This window comes from Phyllobates terribilis, unplaced genomic scaffold, assembly GCF_046119375.1.
Source record: "Phyllobates terribilis strain yellow unplaced genomic scaffold, ASM4611937v1 Scaffold_211__1_contigs__length_3443825, whole genome shotgun sequence".
NCBI lineage: Eukaryota > Metazoa > Chordata > Amphibia > Anura > Dendrobatidae > Phyllobates > Phyllobates terribilis.
In genome coordinates, this window is record NW_027362971.1 from 2,574,583 (window position 1) to 2,593,598 (window position 19,016).

The following is a 19,016-nucleotide window of genomic DNA, read 5'->3' on the forward strand; positions in this document are numbered from 1 at the left end:
TCAGCAAAATTAATGGAAGATACAGAAACAACCAAGTGTGCTTAGATGTTTCTGCATTACATACAGGCTAAATGGAGACTGACCCCACCGGATCGTCACTTCTCCATCAGAAACGGGCACACCCTCACACACAGTCCAAATTCTGATAATATGTGAAAATATGGAATTTTTGTAAAATGTGTTTGGTCCTAATGGTTTTTACATGAGGCATTTCTGTTTACATGCCTGTATCTAGGAGATCGGTCGCATATCTGTGGACATCAGCAGTTCTTTGGAAGACCAGATGAACCACCTTAAGCAATATGAACAGAATATCATCTCCTACAAGACCAACATTGATAAACTTGAAGGAGATCATCAACTTATCCAAGAGTCTCTGATCTTTGACAACAAACACACCAGCTACAGTATGGAGGTAAGCGATGTCAAGAAAATCGAAAAAGTCTTTGAAGCGCGAACAAAGCTGACATTTCATTTCTATATGCCCAATTCACTATTGTGCTTTTATTTTTGTCTAGCTGTTGGAGTTTTTTGCCTGTTTTTCAGATGCGCCTAATTCTTCATTTAATTTGCACTTTTTTTTAAAGTCTATTTTACTTGTGTTTGCGTGTTTTTCTATGTTAGCCATTGTGGACAGGGTTTGGAGGTTCCAGATGTTTTCATCTGCCTCATCTTTTTTTAGCCCGAGTCATCAAAGCTTTCACTCCAGAATTCTGGTGTAAAAGCTTTCAAAAGTCGCAAAATTTAGGCACAACTCGGAGATGTGCCTAAATTTTGCAACTCTTGATGTTTTCACACCAGTTTCTCCCAGTTCCGACAAAATGGGCAAAGCTAATTGGACAAATGGGAAAAGCTAATTCATGATGAGCTGTATCATTCCATATGCCAGAAATCTCAGTCCATTCCCTGACTGGAGTGAGGTTTCTGGCGTAGCACAGGGAGGTGCACGCGACTCGTTTGACGCTCCAGATTCATGAAGGAGTGTGCATCTCTTCATGAGTCAGGAGCATCTGACTCCAGCATGCCCCCTCATCAAGTCACAAATTTTGACACAAATGTACTCCAGTCCCCCGACCCAAAGTGGTTTTGTGTACGTCCGCCAAGCTTTTTGGGGGCACTGCAGGAATTGAACCATTGTGGCCAGATTGGTCCTCAGATCACATCTGATCACTGAGGTTTACAGTATGTTACATCCTGTGAGTATCAAGGGATCCTTCTAACAAACTGTCCAAAGTGGAATCTCGGAAGGTAAAGTTCTATAGTTTCAAAGATCCTGTTAACACCTGTTATATTATGTTACAGTATGTTATCTATTTTTAAGTAAGTTTTTCATCATGCCACTTTATGTTTTATATTACAATTTTTATAGTCAGTCAACTTATATAATATGTTTTCATCTCATTACCTTGTATATTACTTTCAAATTGGTCCTCAGCACATTCGTGTGGGATGGGAGCAGCTCCTCACTACAATTGCTAGGACCATCAATGAAGTTGAAAACCAGATCCTAACCCGTGATGCTAAGGGCATCAGCCAAGAACAGATGAATGAGTTCCGTGCATCCTTCAACCACTTCGACAGGGTGAGAGTTCCTGACATAAAAATATGAATATTTCCATTTATAGTTTAGTACAGTAAATAAACTTTAGTATCCACAAATATCCAAATTCTTTTTTATCCTATTTTATCCACAGAAGAGGAACGGCATGATGGATCCTGATGACTTCCGTGCTTGCCTGATTTCCATGGGTTACGATTTGGTAAGACGTTGATCAAACACCAGCTTAATAGTAAATACATTTTAAAATTCAGTTTTAGACATTTCTATTCAATTTCTAAGACTTCTGATTTTTCTGTTTTATCCGTGTATATTCAATATGGTTTCTTCCTTTTCTAGGGTGAGGTTGAGTTTGCTCGCATCATGACTTTGGTTGATCCCAACAATACAGGAGTTGTCACCTTCCAGGCCTTCATAGACTTTATGACTCGGGAGACAGCAGAAACAGACACTGCTGAACAAGTTATGGCTTCCTTCAAGATCCTGGCATCAGACAAGGTCAGTAGAAAACTAAAGAAGCCTTGATAGTATATTTAGGGGTCTTTTTACATGTACAGATAATCTGCCCCTAACGAACACCGATCAACGATTCAGCATGGGGATCAGCTCTCATTATACTTCCATCTGCATGGGCAAAACTGTAAGTGGATGATCGTTACTATGAAGGTTCGTCTTCAAACAATTTGGATATTCTTATCAACACATCCCGTTTACAAGAGGGGATGTGCTTGTAAGGCCGGCCTCACACATCCAAGTTTCATGGTGAGTACACAGACCACGATTTCTTGACTGGCCACAGGTCTCCTGATGAAACTCAATAGCCTCATAGGCATATATGAGATGGTTGAGTTTGGGTAAAGAAGAGACATGCAACAGGTTTGGAAATTGCATTCCATACAAAGACTGAAACTTGGATGCATGAAGCTAACCATATATGAAGCTCTTGAGTTGGGTCAGGAAACCTTTGACTGGTCTGGAAATCGTGGTCTATACACAGACCATGAAACTCAGATGGGTGAGGCTAGCTTACGAATGATTTTTAGGCTTTCCGAAAAAAACAGAATAACCCAGGGACTGAGTAAAGATGGATTAACGGACTACAACCTAAACTCAACACTCAAATGCAGGGTGATTCACTCGCTACTTTACCAGGAAAAATTGCTGTAACTTCTAAAAAAGAATATCTATCGTACTAATATTTGGATTGTACATTCTTTGGTTCACGAGAAGTGAGAGTGCAATGAATCTCAGCGACAGCGACTTGAAACATCCTCGTGCCGAGTGGTCTCGCCGACTTGTCGCCCCACCGGTCTTCTCCACTATGAGATAGACTTGCTGCACATCTTTCTGAGCATCGTTAGTTTTTGCATGGTGCTTGCATTTCACTCCAGCCGGCCGAATTCCTTCTTCATGTGTGAACAATATACAAATACAGTTTCATTGTGAAAACTTATTGGAAAACTTAAAGAGGTGCCAAAGTGAGTTTCTAAAGACGTTTGGAGGTCGAAATCCACCATCCTAACCGTGTATTCTGTCATTGGTGAATAAGCTGGAACAAACAGGAACATTACTGGATAGGCATGAAGGAGGATGTCCGAAAATGTCTGAGGAAACAATTCAAGATGTGAAACAGCGACTTCTGGCATTTCCAAGTAAATCCTTGAACACGCTTTCTCAGGAGACAGGCATGTCGTATTCCACATGTCAGTGAGCGGCCAAGAAAGGTCGCGTTCGTCCGTATAGAGTCACTGTCATTCAGGAATTGGAAGGGCTCGATCAAGAGAAAATAATTCGTTATTGCCGGATGTTTTCCTTTGGGGACATATGAAGGGTCGGGTGTACACTAACAAGTCATGAACATTACAGGCACTCCGAGATAACATACAGTGAGAAATTCAGGCTATGACACCAGACATCCAGCGGAATACATTCAACAATGTGGAACGGGATGTGCAGGCGTGCTTGGATGCGAACAGTGGACATTTTCAACACCTGCTTTAAAACATCAGTTTCTCATGAACCAAGTACGATAGATAGTCTCTTTTAGAAGTTACAGGAATTTTTTCGGGTAATGTCTCAAGTGAATCACTTGTATTAATTCTTCATACTTTATGACCAACAAATAAAAATAAAACTCATAGACACATATGAGATGGTTGAGTTTGAGTCGAGAGACACGTGATCAATCTGAAAATTGCAGTCTGTACACAGACCGTGAAACTTGGATGCTCGTCTGGAAATCATGGTCCATGCAGAGACCTTGAAACTTGGATACGTGAAACTGGTCTACGAATGACTTTTAGGCCTGCAGAAAAAAAATAGAATAACCCAGGGACTGAGTAAAGTTGGTGTAACAGGCCACAACCCAAACTCAACATTCATATCAATTCTTCATGCGTCATGACCAACAAATAAAAAAATAAAAAAAATATTGTGGTTCTTCAAATTAAAATTGCCTGTACTCTGAAGGGGTACATTTAAATACACGGTGTTATTAGTCTGACTTTATTTTTTTTATTTTCAGTGCTACATCACCATCGAAGAACTGCGTAGAGAGCTGCCTCCCGAACAAGCCGAATATTGCATCAGCCGCATGACAAAATACACGGGCACAGATACTGTTTCCGGAGCTCTAGATTATATGTCCTTCTCCAGTGCTCTTTATGGAGAGAGTGATCTGTAATAACAGCACCTTTCCCCCCCAACCCAATTCCCTTGACTCTTCCCAAGCTCTACTCCCCTTCCCCCGTACCTGAATCATATATCTAAAGAGAAAATGACCTTCGTAAAGTGTAGGACGGCGCCAAATAAAATGTATATATACACTTTATTGAATGCAAATAGCCCAAGAGCGGTCACCAAAGTGAGCCATTATGTCGTAAATCATGTTTTATCACTTATCAAAATGAAAAGTCCATCATACAGGGTATTTATTTTATTATTATTCCTGCTCGATGGAGTTCGTCATTATGTGACGTTATTAATTTTAATGATATCTGAAATTCATATGATTATTTTACTGTCATACGTTCCAGACGCACCAAAGCTGGATGCACTTTGCGGTACCAATGACATAGGAGGAAAGAACACTTATTACAATACGACCATTCGTAATTATCTATTGCGCTTCTCGATTAAGTAGTCGTTGTGCAGATGGAGCAATTTATCTAGAAGCCTTTGTTGGTTCTTCACTCATCCAAATTGCCACCCAAACCAACGTAGTTCTCCGGCACATCATGTCTACAGAATTAATTATGTGAATCCCCAAAAGTGTATATATACATTTTTTATTTTCAATCAAGGATTGCTGTATTTTCATGAAGGTAGAATTTATAGTTTAGCTTTCCGGGCAAGTAGCATAAAAATAATACTTTTGTAATGTGCACGAAATCCTTGAAGCAACGGAAAAGGTCATTGAAAGTGGTAAAAAGAGTGGGACTCGGTATCAAGGTTGATGAACTGTCACTGAGCCAATACGTGTCAGTAATGCGCCTGTTTACCCGGTGTGGGGTGCCTACGGTTCAGGAATTATTTTTTTTAACATATAAAATTGTCAACCATGTCACTGTCCTACTCTCAGAAAAAAACTCCTCTAAATATCAGAGGAAATAAATGTGAATATTTAATGGTTGTCGATTGTTTTGTTCTACTTATCGGTTCGCAGAACAACGGGACACACAAGTGACCTGCGAAACACGTCACTGGGCATTACGGTTGTATGACGTGAAACACTTTAGACTAGAAAGATGAAGAGTCACATTTATAAAAAGGCAACTTAAAGCATTAAAGCAAGACAACCAGGATGTGTTTGGTCAGGATGGTAAGGAACTATTTACACGGTGCAATCCAATTGTGGGTTAAATTGCAGTAAAACATTATCATTGCTGTCCCCATTGGGGCTCACAATCTAGATTCTCTATCAGGATGTCTTTGGAGTGTGGGAGGAAACCGGAGAACCCAGGGGAAACCCATGCTAACACAGGGAGAACATACAAACTCTTGAAGATGTTGTCCTTGGTGGGATTTGATCCCAGGACCCCAACACTGCAAGGCTACAATGCTAACAACTGAGCCACCGTGCTGCAATATGTCCACAGCAGCAAAATATATATGAAGGCTTTTTTAAAATGGCAAAGAACGCTCTTTAGCAGTAAACAGAATGTGGATAGGGGAAACAAACAAAAACACTGGACTAGTTCTTTAGGCCAGCTTTATTCGAGAATATTACAAGTGCATTTGTGGGTAAGTTTTATTGATGAAAGTCTCGTCCCAAATGCGGATCCGAACTTACAGATTTATCAGGGATCGATGAGTCTACGAGTTTGGGTCCTTGGATCTGCAAGTAAGTAAAAAAAATGTGCACAAATGTGACTGTAATAACTTTGTAAGTCTGAAACTGGTGTAAAGATTATACTCAATTTATTCTGCTTTTCATCTATAATTATTTCTTTAAATACAAAGATGGAACCAACAAGTCAGATCTCACGTGTAATTTACAAAGCCATGAAAGTAATCTTTTTTCTAAATAAAATGTTTAAATATCTGTCAATTCAAACCACTGCAATAAATGTTGCCGCAAAGAAAAAGAAAATATACAAGTTAAACTTAGTCCTGCCAAAAACAGACTTATTGGCAGACACATATTAATAAAAGGTTCTAAAGAAATAAAATGTCTTCACAAAGTTATTTCGCTCATGTTAACAATATATTTCCATTATCTTTACTATCCAGCAACTACCACTACATAAAGTATAACTGGTATTAAATGATCACTGTCGTTTCAATGAACTCAGGCCCAACTGGCGGCCAATGCAGGGACTAACAAAATTCACAAACTTTATTTATCCCAAGATGACTTTTTTAGCCCCCAAATCACCAAATGTCTCCCTTCACTTTAACTTGTTGACCACTGTCTGTTGTCAAGTGTAATCCACCTACAGCAGTTGAGAAAGAAGTGTGGCTGGGGATTTGCCTCTCTGCAGAAAATGGGGTGGACTTTGTCTCTCTACAGGAAGTGGGGGTGGGCTTTGTCTCTCTACAGGAAGTGGAGGTGGGGCTTTGTCTTTCTACAGGAAGTGTGGGTGGACTTTGTCTCACTACAGGAAGTGGGGGTGGGCTTTGTCTCTCTACAGGAAGCGGGGGTGGGGCTTTGTCTTTCTACAGGAAGTGTGGGTGGACTTTGTCTCACTACAGGAAGTGGGGTGGGCTTTGTCTCTCTACAGGAAGTGGAGGTGGGGCTTTGTCTCTCTACAGGAAGCAGGGGTGGGGCTTTGTCTTTCTACAGGAAGTGTGGGTGGACTTTGTCTCACTACAGGAAGTGGGGTGGGCTTTGTCTCTCTACAGGAAGTGGAGGTGGGGCTTTGTCTTTCTACAGGAAGTGTGGATGGACTTTGTCTCACTACAGGAAGTGGGGGTGGGCTTTGTCTCTCTACAGGAAGCGGGGGTGGGGCTTTGTCTTTCTACAGGAAGTGTGGGTGGACTTTGTCTCACTACAGGAAGTGGGGGTGGGGCTTTGTCTCTCTACAGGAAGTGGGGGTGGGGCTTTGTCTTTCTACAGGAAGCGTGGGTGGACTTTGTCTCACTACAGGAAGTGGGGGTGGACTTTCACTCACTAAAGGAAGTGGGAGTTGTGTTTTGTCTTTCTACAGGAAGTGTGGGTGGACTTTGTCTCACTACAGGAAGTGGGGGTGGATGGCATACAGGTGAAACATTCACTTGGTAGACAATGTAAAAAGCAAAGCATAGTGGGAAGTGAGGGCAATGGAGGTTCCAGCACCTAAAGTGATTGCAGAGTGCTGCTGAAATGGAACCGCCTGCTCAAAAAGAGTGGATGGGAAAAGACAAACTGCTATTATGTCCCCCATACACGGCACAGCACACAGAGAGAGATTCCTGCTCTTCATTTGTTAGCATATAGACAGAAGCCACAGCAGCATAGAGGACATTATATAGCAGTACTGAGCAGTGTATATGTGAATCCAGGTTTGAGTGAGGTAAAAGACTTGCTAGAAAGATGCAGAACAAACTGATTCTCTAACTGTTTTCCCACTTTCTCCTCATCCCACTTTCCCTTTCCATAGATTTAAATAATCTGTGTGACCTGACACATCACTGTGCTGGCAGTTCGTCTTGCTTTGACCAAGAGAGAGTTGAGCTGTTTTTCAGAGTCAATAATGAGTTCAGAAAGCAGGGGGAGGCAAAAGAAGTGGCTCTTAAGTGGAGAAAGAAGCAGATTTTTCTAATAACATATATTAAAAAGTTTCTTATATTAATCTGTACTATTAATATTGTTACAATACTGGCGTAGTACTGCTGGATACCAGTGGCCAAAGGAGCGCAAGCAGGAACAGCAAGCAATAGTAAAAGTTCTTGGAGATAGCAAGGACTTGTAGGAAACAATCCGTAGATGAATAGAAAAGTCTGGGTAAGAACGTTCAAGAGCTAGAGACTGAAACTAGGCTAACAGCTAGACACAATACTCAAGCAATGAGAAAGAGATCCATGCGGCTTTAAAGGGAATCTGTCACCCCCTGGCACTTATCATATCTCTAATATGGGCATAGAGGTGAGAGAAATGTGAATCTATACTTACCTCTATGCCCCATATTAGAGGTCTTGTTGCAGAGAAATGTCTTTTTATTCTTTCAGTTTTTGACGCTTACCGTCTGGGGGACAGGAAGAAATCCCCGCCTACTGTTTGAATTAAAATATTTCCCCCCCTCCCCTGCACATCACAGTGCCCAGTGACGTGCAGTTTCCGTGGCCGGATCCCATGCCTGCGCAACTTACCTTGTACGCAAGGCACAGTAATTCCTGCCCTGTGTTTATCCTTGTGGAGCAGGGATCTTGTGAGCAGGCGCTGGGAAGGCAGAGTGACTCGCCGGCGCCTGAGCACAAGTTCCCTGCTCTACAAGGATAAACACACGGCAGGAATTACTGTGCCTTGCGTACAAGGTAAATTGCGCAGGCACGGGATCTGGCCACGGGAACTGCACGTCACAGGGCACTGTGATGTGCAGGGGAGGGGGGAAATATTTTAATTCATACAGGTAAGTTTAGATTCACATTTCTATCACCTGTATGCCCATATTAGAGGTCTGATAAGTGCCAGGGGGTGACAGATTCCCTTTAAGTAGGCCCAAACAGGAAATAAGATGAATTCCTTAGATTCAGAATCCGCCATCTTGGTAAAGGGTAATTGCAGAACACAACAGCAGCCTCCAGTGGTAAGGAATGAAACTGCAGCACAATATTAAAGTGAACAATGGTGGCCACTAGTGGTCAAATTGTAGAAGGGCAACAGAAATCCTGACAAATATGTGCAAACAATGTAAAAAAGTACAAAGGCTATGTTCAGCTTTGCAATAAATTTATTTTTCCTTTTTATGTATTTAAAATAAAAAATGCACCAATTTTGCTGATAGTTTTTGTAGCACAACTGATGAATTCTCACTGTGGATCTAGGACTGCAGTCTAAACTTGTACAATATGTTGATTGCGATCATGTAAAATAATAGCTGTCACTTTCATGAAAATCTGTTGCACCACAAAAGTTAAAACTACAAAATATATATAGTGTGATCCTGCTGTAATATTACCTTTTATTTGTCTTGTACTGAGATCTAATATATACTATAGTTTTTTGAAAATTAGGTTTATTAACAAAATTTACAAGCTTTCTGCCATTTGCATTAAACCAATCAGTTGAGATCAAATTAAATAGATCAACATAACTAATATATCAAGTGGTTTGTCCAAATCCAACACAAAGTGCCACTTTTACTGACAACTGCAGTCTCAGACGTCTTTAGTACTTGGTAGAGCCTCTTCGACTGCTACGACCTGCTCCAAACATGATACATAACCAGACACCAACTTCTGGCAGCGTTTCTGAAGACTCTCAGCCTATTCCTCATGGGCAATGCCCTCCAGCTCACTAATATTCTTGGATTTGATGAAACTGCTTCTTCAAATCCCACCAAGGATTTTCTATAGGGCTCAAGTCAGAAGAGAGTACAACCAATTCAGAATCTTCCAGGATTTCTTCTGAAACCAAGCCTTTGAGATATGCTCAGGATTATTGTCATGTTGAGGGTCCAATGTCGCCTAAGCGTCAGCTTCCTCACAGAAGACATGACAATTTCTCCTAGGATTTCTTGATACTTCATTTGAATCCATCTTGACCTTCAAACGTTTGCAGGATTCCAATGCCAGAGGAAGCAAAGCAGCCCCAGAGCACCACTGCCATGCTTCATTGTAGGCATCACTGATTCACCACTATGATTCACTGCAAGCATCACTGAGCCACTGCTGTGCTTCACTGCAGGAATAAATGAGCCACCACCATGCTTTATTGAAAGCATCATCGAGCCACCCCCATGCTTCACTGTCAGCATTATCAAACAATTGCCATGCTTTACTGTAGGCATCACCAAGCCACCACCATGCATCAATGTAGGCAGTGGGGTAACTAGAGTCCGATGGGCCCTGGTGCAAGATTTGGACCTGGACCCCCATCTGCATGTTGGTCAGATGTATTAGCCCTTGTAGCATTCTAGATCCTATAAAGACATATGTGTAGCCCTCCTTCATAATGTAATAATGTCCCCCATCGTGTATCAATGTCACCCATCCTGGGCCCCCTCCTGGTATAATGTCCCAGCTCCTGGGCCCATCCTGTAATAATTCTGTTCTCTAACACATATGAAAGAAGAAAGATTCTTTTCACCTTCCGCAACTCCCTCTTGTATAGTCGGAGCAGAGGCCGGCAGCTGACTTCAGTGTGCCTGCTATGGGCGACCCTTGACATCACTACTATGCACCCCCTGTAACTGGCATGCTGACATCAGCGGCCGGCCTCTGATTGGTTGGCGGCATGTATTAAACCCAGCAGGTCTCTGCACCGTGATATATTTCAGCTGAATGTGCGTCCACGGATGCGTATTCAGCTGAATTAGGTGCTGGCATCGTGGGCCTCCCTCCCGGTCTCCTTTCTGCACAGTGCTTCAGCCACATCACGCTTGTATATGAGCCTCACCCCATATTTCCCGTGCACTGTCTTACCCGCAGAAAAACAGCTCAGACTCACGCTGAAGTCACAGGCAGAGGCTGGAGGGGAAGGAGCCCAGCGCTGTCCGGCCATTTCCATTGAGAGTACAGGAACACTCACTGAGAGAAGCCGGCTGCTTCTGTGCAGGATGGGCCCAGTTGTGGTGGTAACCTCTTCAACCCTGATCGTTACGCCCCTAAATTTAGGCATCACCGAGCCACTGCCATGCTTCACTGTAGGTATCATCGAAACATTGCAATGCTTCATTGTAGGCAGTACCAAGCCACCACCATGCATCATTGTAGGCATCACCAAGCCACTGCCATGCTCCACTGTAAGCATCACCGAACCACCACCATGCTTCACTGTAGGAATCACTGAGCCACCGCCATGCTTCACTGAAGGCAGAGTGTTCTTTTCAGAGTATGCGTCATTCTATTCAGACATATCACTGACCCATAGGTCCAAAGAGTTCCAGTTTTGCTTCACTGCTCCACACAACATAATCCCAAAAATGCGAAACGTTATTTATTAGGTGTTGACCATAATGAAGCTGACTTTTCTTGTACTTTTCGGTCAGTAGAGGCAATGCTGTGGAGTCGGAGTTGTGGAGTTGGAGTCAGGGAAATTGAGAAGTCGGAGTCAGAGGTTTGGCTTATTGACTCCACAGCCCTGAGTAGACATGACGTCTTGGAGTTTGGGCATTTAGACCTTCAGCATTGAACAGGCGTCTTATTGAGCAAACTAATCTGATGCAGGTATTTTGCAGTCACTTGAGTATTTTTGGCCACCTTCCTCCTCAGGAATCTTTTGGTAGCTGGTGACTTCTTCCACTTTCTGCCACATCCAGGTACGGCAGCCAGTGTTCATGTAACTTTGAATTTGTAAACTCTGCTTCCAGCTGGATCTGTAGGAGCATCTAATTTTCAGAAGACTTGGAAGATTCTGGAGTAGCTGTCACATTCTCCTGACTTGAACACTGTATAAAATCATTGGTGGGATGTAGAGACAGCAACTGCAGCACAAAAACCCCAGAATATTGGTTATCTAGAGGCCATTGTCCAAGAGGAAGGGTAAGATTCGCTGCCAGAAGCTGGTGTCCTGCTATGTATCATGTTTGCAGCAGGTCGTAACAGCTAGAAGGAGAGAGGCAGCAGGTCATAACAGCCAGAGGGCCTCTACTAAGTACAAAAGACGCTTGTCATGAAGGGGTGAATAACTCTGAGACTGCAATTTTGGTAATAAACATAATGGGAGGATGAATATATCTATTTTTTTATATAGTTTAGCACGATGTAGGGTGCAGATGGAAGAGGGTATGACACTGCAGGATCAGATTACAGCATCTGTTGCCTGTTTTAGAGCTGAAAAAACACTTTGAATGAAGGATTGTTGTCCCAGGCCGGGCTTAATAGGAGAAAAGAGACAGGATAATTCACAATACAGACGTATCGCAGTATCAAACCATTAGAGGGTCGGATTTAATTTTTTTTTTTAAAGGGGTTGTCCACTACTTAGACAACTTAAAGCGCCCCATATAAAATAGCAAAAAAATATAAACTTATAATAAAAGGGGCTGTCCAGGACTGAATAATCCATTTAAAACAGTACAAAAAAGGAAAATGGGTCAGACGTGTCCCAGACGCATAGTATGTATCCCACAAGGAAGGTGCTGCCACCTAGCGACCGGAGATGAGAAACAAGGATGACAAAGAGGTGACCCACATCCTTCAATTTCACATTGCTGGTAGTATTATTGGCAAGTGCCCACAACAAACATGTCCGCCGCGCTGCCTAGCGTGATCACATGGTCCAGTCACATGACCGCTGTTTACATCTCCTCGCACAGCAGCCGGCGCAGAGCTCAGCAGACCTGTGTGGCGATGGCTGCGGGTGGCTGCTGCTCCTCCGTGCTGCTCCTCGCTGCGGCGGGGCTGGTGTGCGGCCTCCCTCCAGGACGGTGGCTGCAGGTGTCACCGGAGGTGCAGACACTGGTGAGGCTGGCGGAGCGGGAATACAACGGTGCGAGCGGCCTGGAGGACGTGTACCGGGCGGTGCGCACCAGCGACCTCCGCAGGCAGGTGAGTGTACTGCACTGCTTTCTATGGTGGAGGGGCGATGGCAGCGCTGTGCTGCCCACTTCTACCAGCTGCAGGCGGCGCTGTTCTACCATCTGCTGCCAGCTAATGCAAGGTAATCCCATAAACCTCTATCCTCTTAAGTATGGCAGTCTTAAAGGGGATCTCCAGGAATGAAGCGTCACACCTACTCCGGTTCTGTTACTTGCCCATGTTCAGCGCTTTCGGCAGCAATAATAACGTACCATGCTTTACTGCTTTTCCCCTTTAAAAGTGACAGATCCCTCTGCCTGCAGCCTTACATCACCAAGCACCATGCCAAGAGGCGGATGGAGTGGTGTAATGCACTTGTAATGTTAGTGAATGGGGTCACAAGAAATCAAAATCATATAGAATTTTTGCAACTTGTGGTAATTTTCAGGTTGCAACGCCACCCCACTCGCTAACCTTACTCTGTAAAATAGCGCCATCTTTGCCCGTGCAATGTATACAGCCGCCGTGGAACAACATGTAAGAGCTCTGTCAGAGGAGAGACGCGATTATGCTCTCGTTGCCCCCAGTAGATGGGTTTTTATTCTCCGCGGGGACGGAATTGCGGCTCTCGAGTTGCCATGACTGTGAAGCTTGGTGTCCTTTGCAGCTACAAGTCAAAGGTCGCAATTTCCAAGTAGTCCAGCTTGTTTCGATTCCCGGTGACTTGTGTCGAATCGCAACCACATTCGCTATCGTTATGGTGGGATACTATTTTTGACCCCCAGATGTAGCTGTTGGCGAAAAGCGCATTGGTGATTGAATCCCTCTATTCCATCTTTGTTTTTTTTTTCCCACCTATCTCAATATGCTGCTTATTTTTTTTGTTCTTTTAGGCTTCTTCTGGCCTTAATAACTTTTTTTTTGCACATTGTTTATTGGTTTGTCTTGCCTGGATACTCTCTGGGTCTGAGATCAGTACTCCTGCTCCCCATGCGGTTGCGTTTCGCAGTATACGTACAGCAGATCCTGTGCTTCTGTCCTGTCTGTAGGGAGCAGCGTTCTTCTATTCTTTACTGTTTGTACCAATGTTTATGTTCTGGTATTTACATTAGTTGTATATTTACATCACTGCCTCAATATTTTTGTTACTTTTTGTTTTTCCTTTATCAGACTGGATAATTTTATCTCTTTTTACTATTTTCTCGTTTTGTTGTGCAGTTGGTGTCGGGCATAAGATATGATTTCACCGTCTTCTTGGGGCGCACCTTGTGTAAGAAGGGGGACGAGGAGGTCCTGGATAATTGCCGTCTTCACAGCTTAGCCTCGCTGATGGTAAGTCGCCCGGGTGCGGAGGACAGAGGCCGCCCATTGGCTGTTTACATAAAATAGATGCTGGAACTGAAGAATGATTCACAACCACAAACTGGTCACACGAGATTCTGGGACGTTTTGGGATATTCTAGGCGTCAGCTGATGGTCTGGTGACTTGTGGAGTCTGAACTTGTTTCCATCTCTGAGCCATGACTCCAAGATCTGCTGACATCAGGGGAGCTGCACTGACGCCAAACATGCTGACACGGATTATAGAGGCTTTATTCAGAGGACACTGACTTCTCTCAGTACAGGGCTATAGTAATTGCCTGGTAGACATGGCATGGAAATGAATCATAACTCACTATAAGAAATGGATGGCATGTGTGAGGATGAACGTGGACTCCCCACTTTTTTACCCCATGACGTACGTGTACATCAGTGACCAGGCTGAGCTTGCTCCGATTGCTGCTAAACCACCATTTAGTTGAAGTTCTCAATCACTGACTGCGATGTGTAAATGATTCTGTTGCTGGTATCCACGCACTCTGGTGACCGTCGCCTCCTTCAACGCGATGTTGGGATAGTCGACAGGTTGGGATAGTCGACAGGTTGGGATAGTCGACAGGTTGTCATGTCTGCGTAGGGTTTTCTGGAGGCCACTGTTGCTCCCATCTGCGTCTATAAAGCCCAGCCTCTGGCTGGAGCCCAGTAATATCCCTATCTACTGCAGTACATTAATACTACAGTGTATAGTACAAGCGATCGCAGGTTCAAAGGGTACTAAAAAAAATAATAAAATGAAAATCAATTAAAAAAAAAAAAGTTATAAAAATTAATGAAATATAAAAGTTTAAATCAACCCAAAATGAATAGATATTTAATAAAATTGTACATATTTGCTGTTTTTTCGGACATCCAGCTTCAGACTGGCAACTGCCATAATAAATCTGCTTGTTTTCTTCTGCAGGAAATCCAGTGCCGATACTCCATGCTGGTGCTCCCATGGGTGAATGAGACCAAAGTTTTGGAGCAGAAATGTTCTCCTGAAGGTTCGTACTGCTCCATGGGTTTGTGGTCCATCTCCATGTCCGATCAGTTTCTTATCATTTTTCTTGCTTTGTAATCTTTTGTTTTTTTTCTCAAGGTCTCAGTAAAGAGGTGAATGAACCTTCCTCCGAACAGGACGCCCTTTCCATGAAGTCGGAGGTAAGAGTTTTCTTGTTACCTTACTGCCCCCATAACTTTATCGTGTTTGCAGAGATTAAACTGGTGATTCCTATTTTAGGACGAGCTGCTGGAAACATTATCATTATTCAAGGACTTTGTGACAACCTACGATAAAAAATACAGGGATGATGAAGGTGAGCGATTAATGGCAAAATTGGCACCAGTGGGACTCTAACCCCCTCCCCGTCATAGGACATACCAAGATGTGCTGTGTCGTATGGGGATCTCGGTGATAGAAAGCCTCTCTGGGCCATATAGAACAGCTGGGGAAAAGAATGGTCTGAGGAGGGAAATTAGGTTCTCTGATATATAAAGGGGTTGTCCAACTTTTGGGAATATATATATTTTTTTCTTAAATTCATGAATTTTTGGCTAAAAATTAGTTTTGTAATTGGGTGTCCCTAAAAATTTTGCACCGCTTGCTTTCTATAGCCTCTGTGTTGCACTGTCTATTGCTGGCTGCAGAATGGGTTAACTGAGAAACTCTCAGCGAGCTCGACGGTACAATGGGAGGATTTTCTAACCATTTTATGTCTTTTTCAGCTGATTTATGACCACATCAAAGTTTGATGTGCAGAGAAACAAAGAGCCTGTAAAAGCCAAAAGCTACAAAATTTTCAATAAAACCGAATTGCAACCACATAAATGCAATTAAGTAACATAAAAAAAGTGTTCCTTCTCAACATATGATGCATGTCAATACAGACCAAGTGCCAGCTGTGTTATTCAACCAGCGCCCGATGGGTTGTGATCGGAGGGTGCTGCTATGCCAGATCCTCATCTGTTGCTCAAAGTGAGGAACAGCTGCAAAGAGGATCTGTCCTGTCATGCATTACACAGACAAGCCATTGATTTAAATGGTCACCATGTAATGTTAAATGTCCCCTACGGAGGCGCTGTGGGGAATGCTTCCTGCTAAGTTCCCCATAGATTGTTAAGGTACTCTCCTTTTAAAGTAAGGTTTGTCCAAAACAGAGTTCCCCTTTCACTTGCATTTATTGTGCAGATCCGTTTCTCAGGACCACTGCGTCTATCTGATTACCCGCACCCCTGATCCTGTTTTTCAGAGGCTTTAATGAGGCTACAGATATTTTCTCAAAATCTCAAGAAAGCGAAGGAGATTCAGGAAAAAGACCAGGGAACTGCAGAGTACGGAGTCACCAAGTTTAGCGATCTCACAGGTAAGAACCTGAATACCGACCAATAGGATATAGAGGAAATATGGCAATATCCTCACAAATGATTGCTCAGCTATTGTGTATAGGAGTTTGTCCCTTTTTAAAGGGATTATTCCCTTTTTTTTTAATGTATATTTTCAGATAGTGTTGGTAAAAACAAGTACTTTTGTAATTTACTGCTTATTTGAATTTTCAGCCGTTTTTGAGATATTAACAGTTTTTATTTTGTTTACAGTTCGTTGCCTAGGAGACCGACCACCGCGTCTGTCTAAGCTTGAAAGCACTGCAATGAAACTTTCCGGGCTTAGGAGGTAAAAGTGCGCTCCAGCGTTCCTGGCCAGCTTGAAAACCATCCTTACAAGCATAGAAAATAAGCTTGTAAGCACTGCACACATTCTGTTGTCTATCAGCGGTGGTCGGTTTCCAAGGCAACAAGCTGTAAACAAAAGAAAATCGTTAATATCTTGAGAACGGCTGAAAATTTTAAAAAGCAGTAAATTGCAAAATTGCTTGTTTTGACGAACCCTATCCAACAATACTCATTTATGAAGACGGGGAAAAAACCCTTTAACCCCTTAAGCCCCGCGGGTGGTTTGCACGTTAATGACCGGGCCAATTTTTACAATTCTGACCACTGTCACTTTATGAGGTAATTACTCTCGAACGCTTCAACGGATCCCCCTGATTCTGAGATTGTTTTTTCGTGACATATTGTACTTCATGATTGTGGAAAAATTTCTTCGATATCACTTGCGTTTATTTGTGAAAAAAACGGAAATTTGGCGAAAATTTTGAAAATTTTGCAATTTTCAAAATTTGAATTTTTAAGCCCTGAAATCAGAGCGATATGTCACACAAAAGAGTTAATAAATAACATTTCCCACATGTCTACTTTACATCAGCACAATTTTGGAACCAAAATTTTTTTTTGTTAGGGAGCTATAAGGGTTAAAAGTTGACCAGCGATTTCTCATTTTTCCAACAAAATTTACAAAACCATTTTTTTAGGGACCACATCACATTTGAAGTCACTTTGAGAGGTCTTTATGACAGAAAATACCCAAAAGTGACACCATTCTAAAAACTGCACCCCTCAAGGTGCTCAAAACCACATTCAAGAACTTTATTAACCCTTCAGGTGCTTCACAGGAATTTTTTGAATGTGGAAGAAAAAAATGAACATTTAACTTTTTTCACAAAAATGTTAATTTAGACCCAATTTTTTTTATTTTCACAGGGGTAACAAGAAAAAATGGACCCCAAAATTTGTTGTGCAATTTCCCCTGGGCACGCAGATACCCAATATTTGGGGAAAAAATACTGTTTGGGCGCACGGCAGGGCTCGGAAGGGAAGGAGCGCTATTTGACTTTTTGATTGTAAAATTTGCTTGAATAATTAGCGGACGCCATGTTGTGTTTGGAGAGCCCATGTGTGCCCAAACTTTGGAGCTCCCCCACAAGTGACCCCATTTTGGAAACTAGACCCCCCAAGGCACCTATCTAGATGCATAGTGAGCACTTGGAACCCCCAGGTGCTTCACAAATTGATTCGTAACAATGAAAAAGTGAAAAAAAAAACACTTTTTCATTTTTATGAATCAATTTGTGAAGCACCTGAGTGTTCCAAGTGCTCACAATGCATCTAGATAGGTGCCTTGGGGGGTCTAGTTTCCAAAATGGGGTCACTTGTGGGGGAGCTCCAATGTTTGGGCACACAGCGGCTCTCCAAACGCAACATGGTGTCGCTAACAATTTGAGCCGATTTTCCGTTAAATTTGTTAGAGGACACCATGTTGCATTTAGAGAGTCCCTGTGTGCCCAAACATTGGAGCTCCCCCACAAGTGACCCCATTTTGGAAACTAGACCCCCCAAGGCACCTATCTAGATGCATAGTGAGCACTTGGAACCCCCAGGTGCTTCACAAATTGATTCGTAACAATGAAAAAGTGAAAAAAAAAACACTTTTTCATTTTTATGAATCAATTTGTGAAGCACCTGAGTGTTCCAAGTGCTCACAATGCATCTAGATAGGTGCCTTGGGGGGTCTAGTTTCCAAAATGGGGTCACTTGTGGGGGAGCTCCAATGTTTGGGCACACAGCGGCTCTCCAAACGCAACATGGTGTCGCTAACAATTTGAGCCGATTTTCCGTTAAATTTGTTAGAGGACACCATGTTGCATTTAGAGAGTCCCTGTGTGCCCAAACATTGGAGCTCCCCCACAAGTGACCCCATTTTGGAAACTAGACCCCCCAAGGCACCTATCTAGATGCATAGTGAGCACTTGGAACCCCCAGGTGCTTCACAAATTGATTCGTAACAATGAAAAAGTGAAAAAAAAAACACTTTTTCATTTGTATGAATCAATTTGTGAAGCACCTGAGGGTTCCAAGTGCTCACTATGCATCTAGATAGGTGCCTTGGGTGGTCTAGTTTCCAAAATGGGGTCACTTGTGGGGGAGCTCCAATATTTGGGCACACAGCGGCTCTCTAAATGCAACATGGTGTCCGCTAACAAATTTAACGCAAAATTGGCTCAAATTGTTAGCGACACCATGTTGCGTTTGGAGAGCTGCTGTGTGCCCAAACATTGGAGCTCCCCCACAAGTGACCCCATTTTGGAAACTAGACCCCCCAAGG

General features: G+C 42.8%; 2 protein-coding genes across 2 annotated transcripts in view; both read left to right on the top strand.

The window, feature by feature from the left end:
• The window catches only part of LOC141213743 (alpha-actinin-3), a 112,469-nt gene extending 107,285 nt beyond the window's left edge, over nt 1-5,184 (top strand). Inside the window, exons 17-21 of the mRNA XM_073665352.1 lie at nt 236-415; nt 1,436-1,582; nt 1,695-1,760; nt 1,898-2,056; nt 4,083-5,184. Coding sequence (XP_073521453.1) covers nt 236-415; nt 1,436-1,582; nt 1,695-1,760; nt 1,898-2,056; nt 4,083-4,241 — 711 coding nt within the window. The 3' untranslated portion in view covers nt 4,242-5,184. The remainder of the gene's footprint in view (nt 1-235; nt 416-1,435; nt 1,583-1,694; nt 1,761-1,897; nt 2,057-4,082) is intronic.
• A 7,167-nt stretch (nt 5,185-12,351) lies between these two features.
• LOC141213744 (cathepsin F-like) overlaps nt 12,352-19,016 on the top strand; it is a 29,023-nt gene continuing 22,358 nt past the window's right edge. Inside the window, exons 1-6 of the mRNA XM_073665353.1 lie at nt 12,352-12,688; nt 13,877-13,990; nt 14,940-15,021; nt 15,117-15,178; nt 15,258-15,333; nt 16,267-16,380. Of these exons, the coding sequence (XP_073521454.1) occupies nt 12,386-12,688; nt 13,877-13,990; nt 14,940-15,021; nt 15,117-15,178; nt 15,258-15,333; nt 16,267-16,380 (751 nt within the window). The 5' untranslated portion in view covers nt 12,352-12,385. The remainder of the gene's footprint in view (nt 12,689-13,876; nt 13,991-14,939; nt 15,022-15,116; nt 15,179-15,257; nt 15,334-16,266; nt 16,381-19,016) is intronic.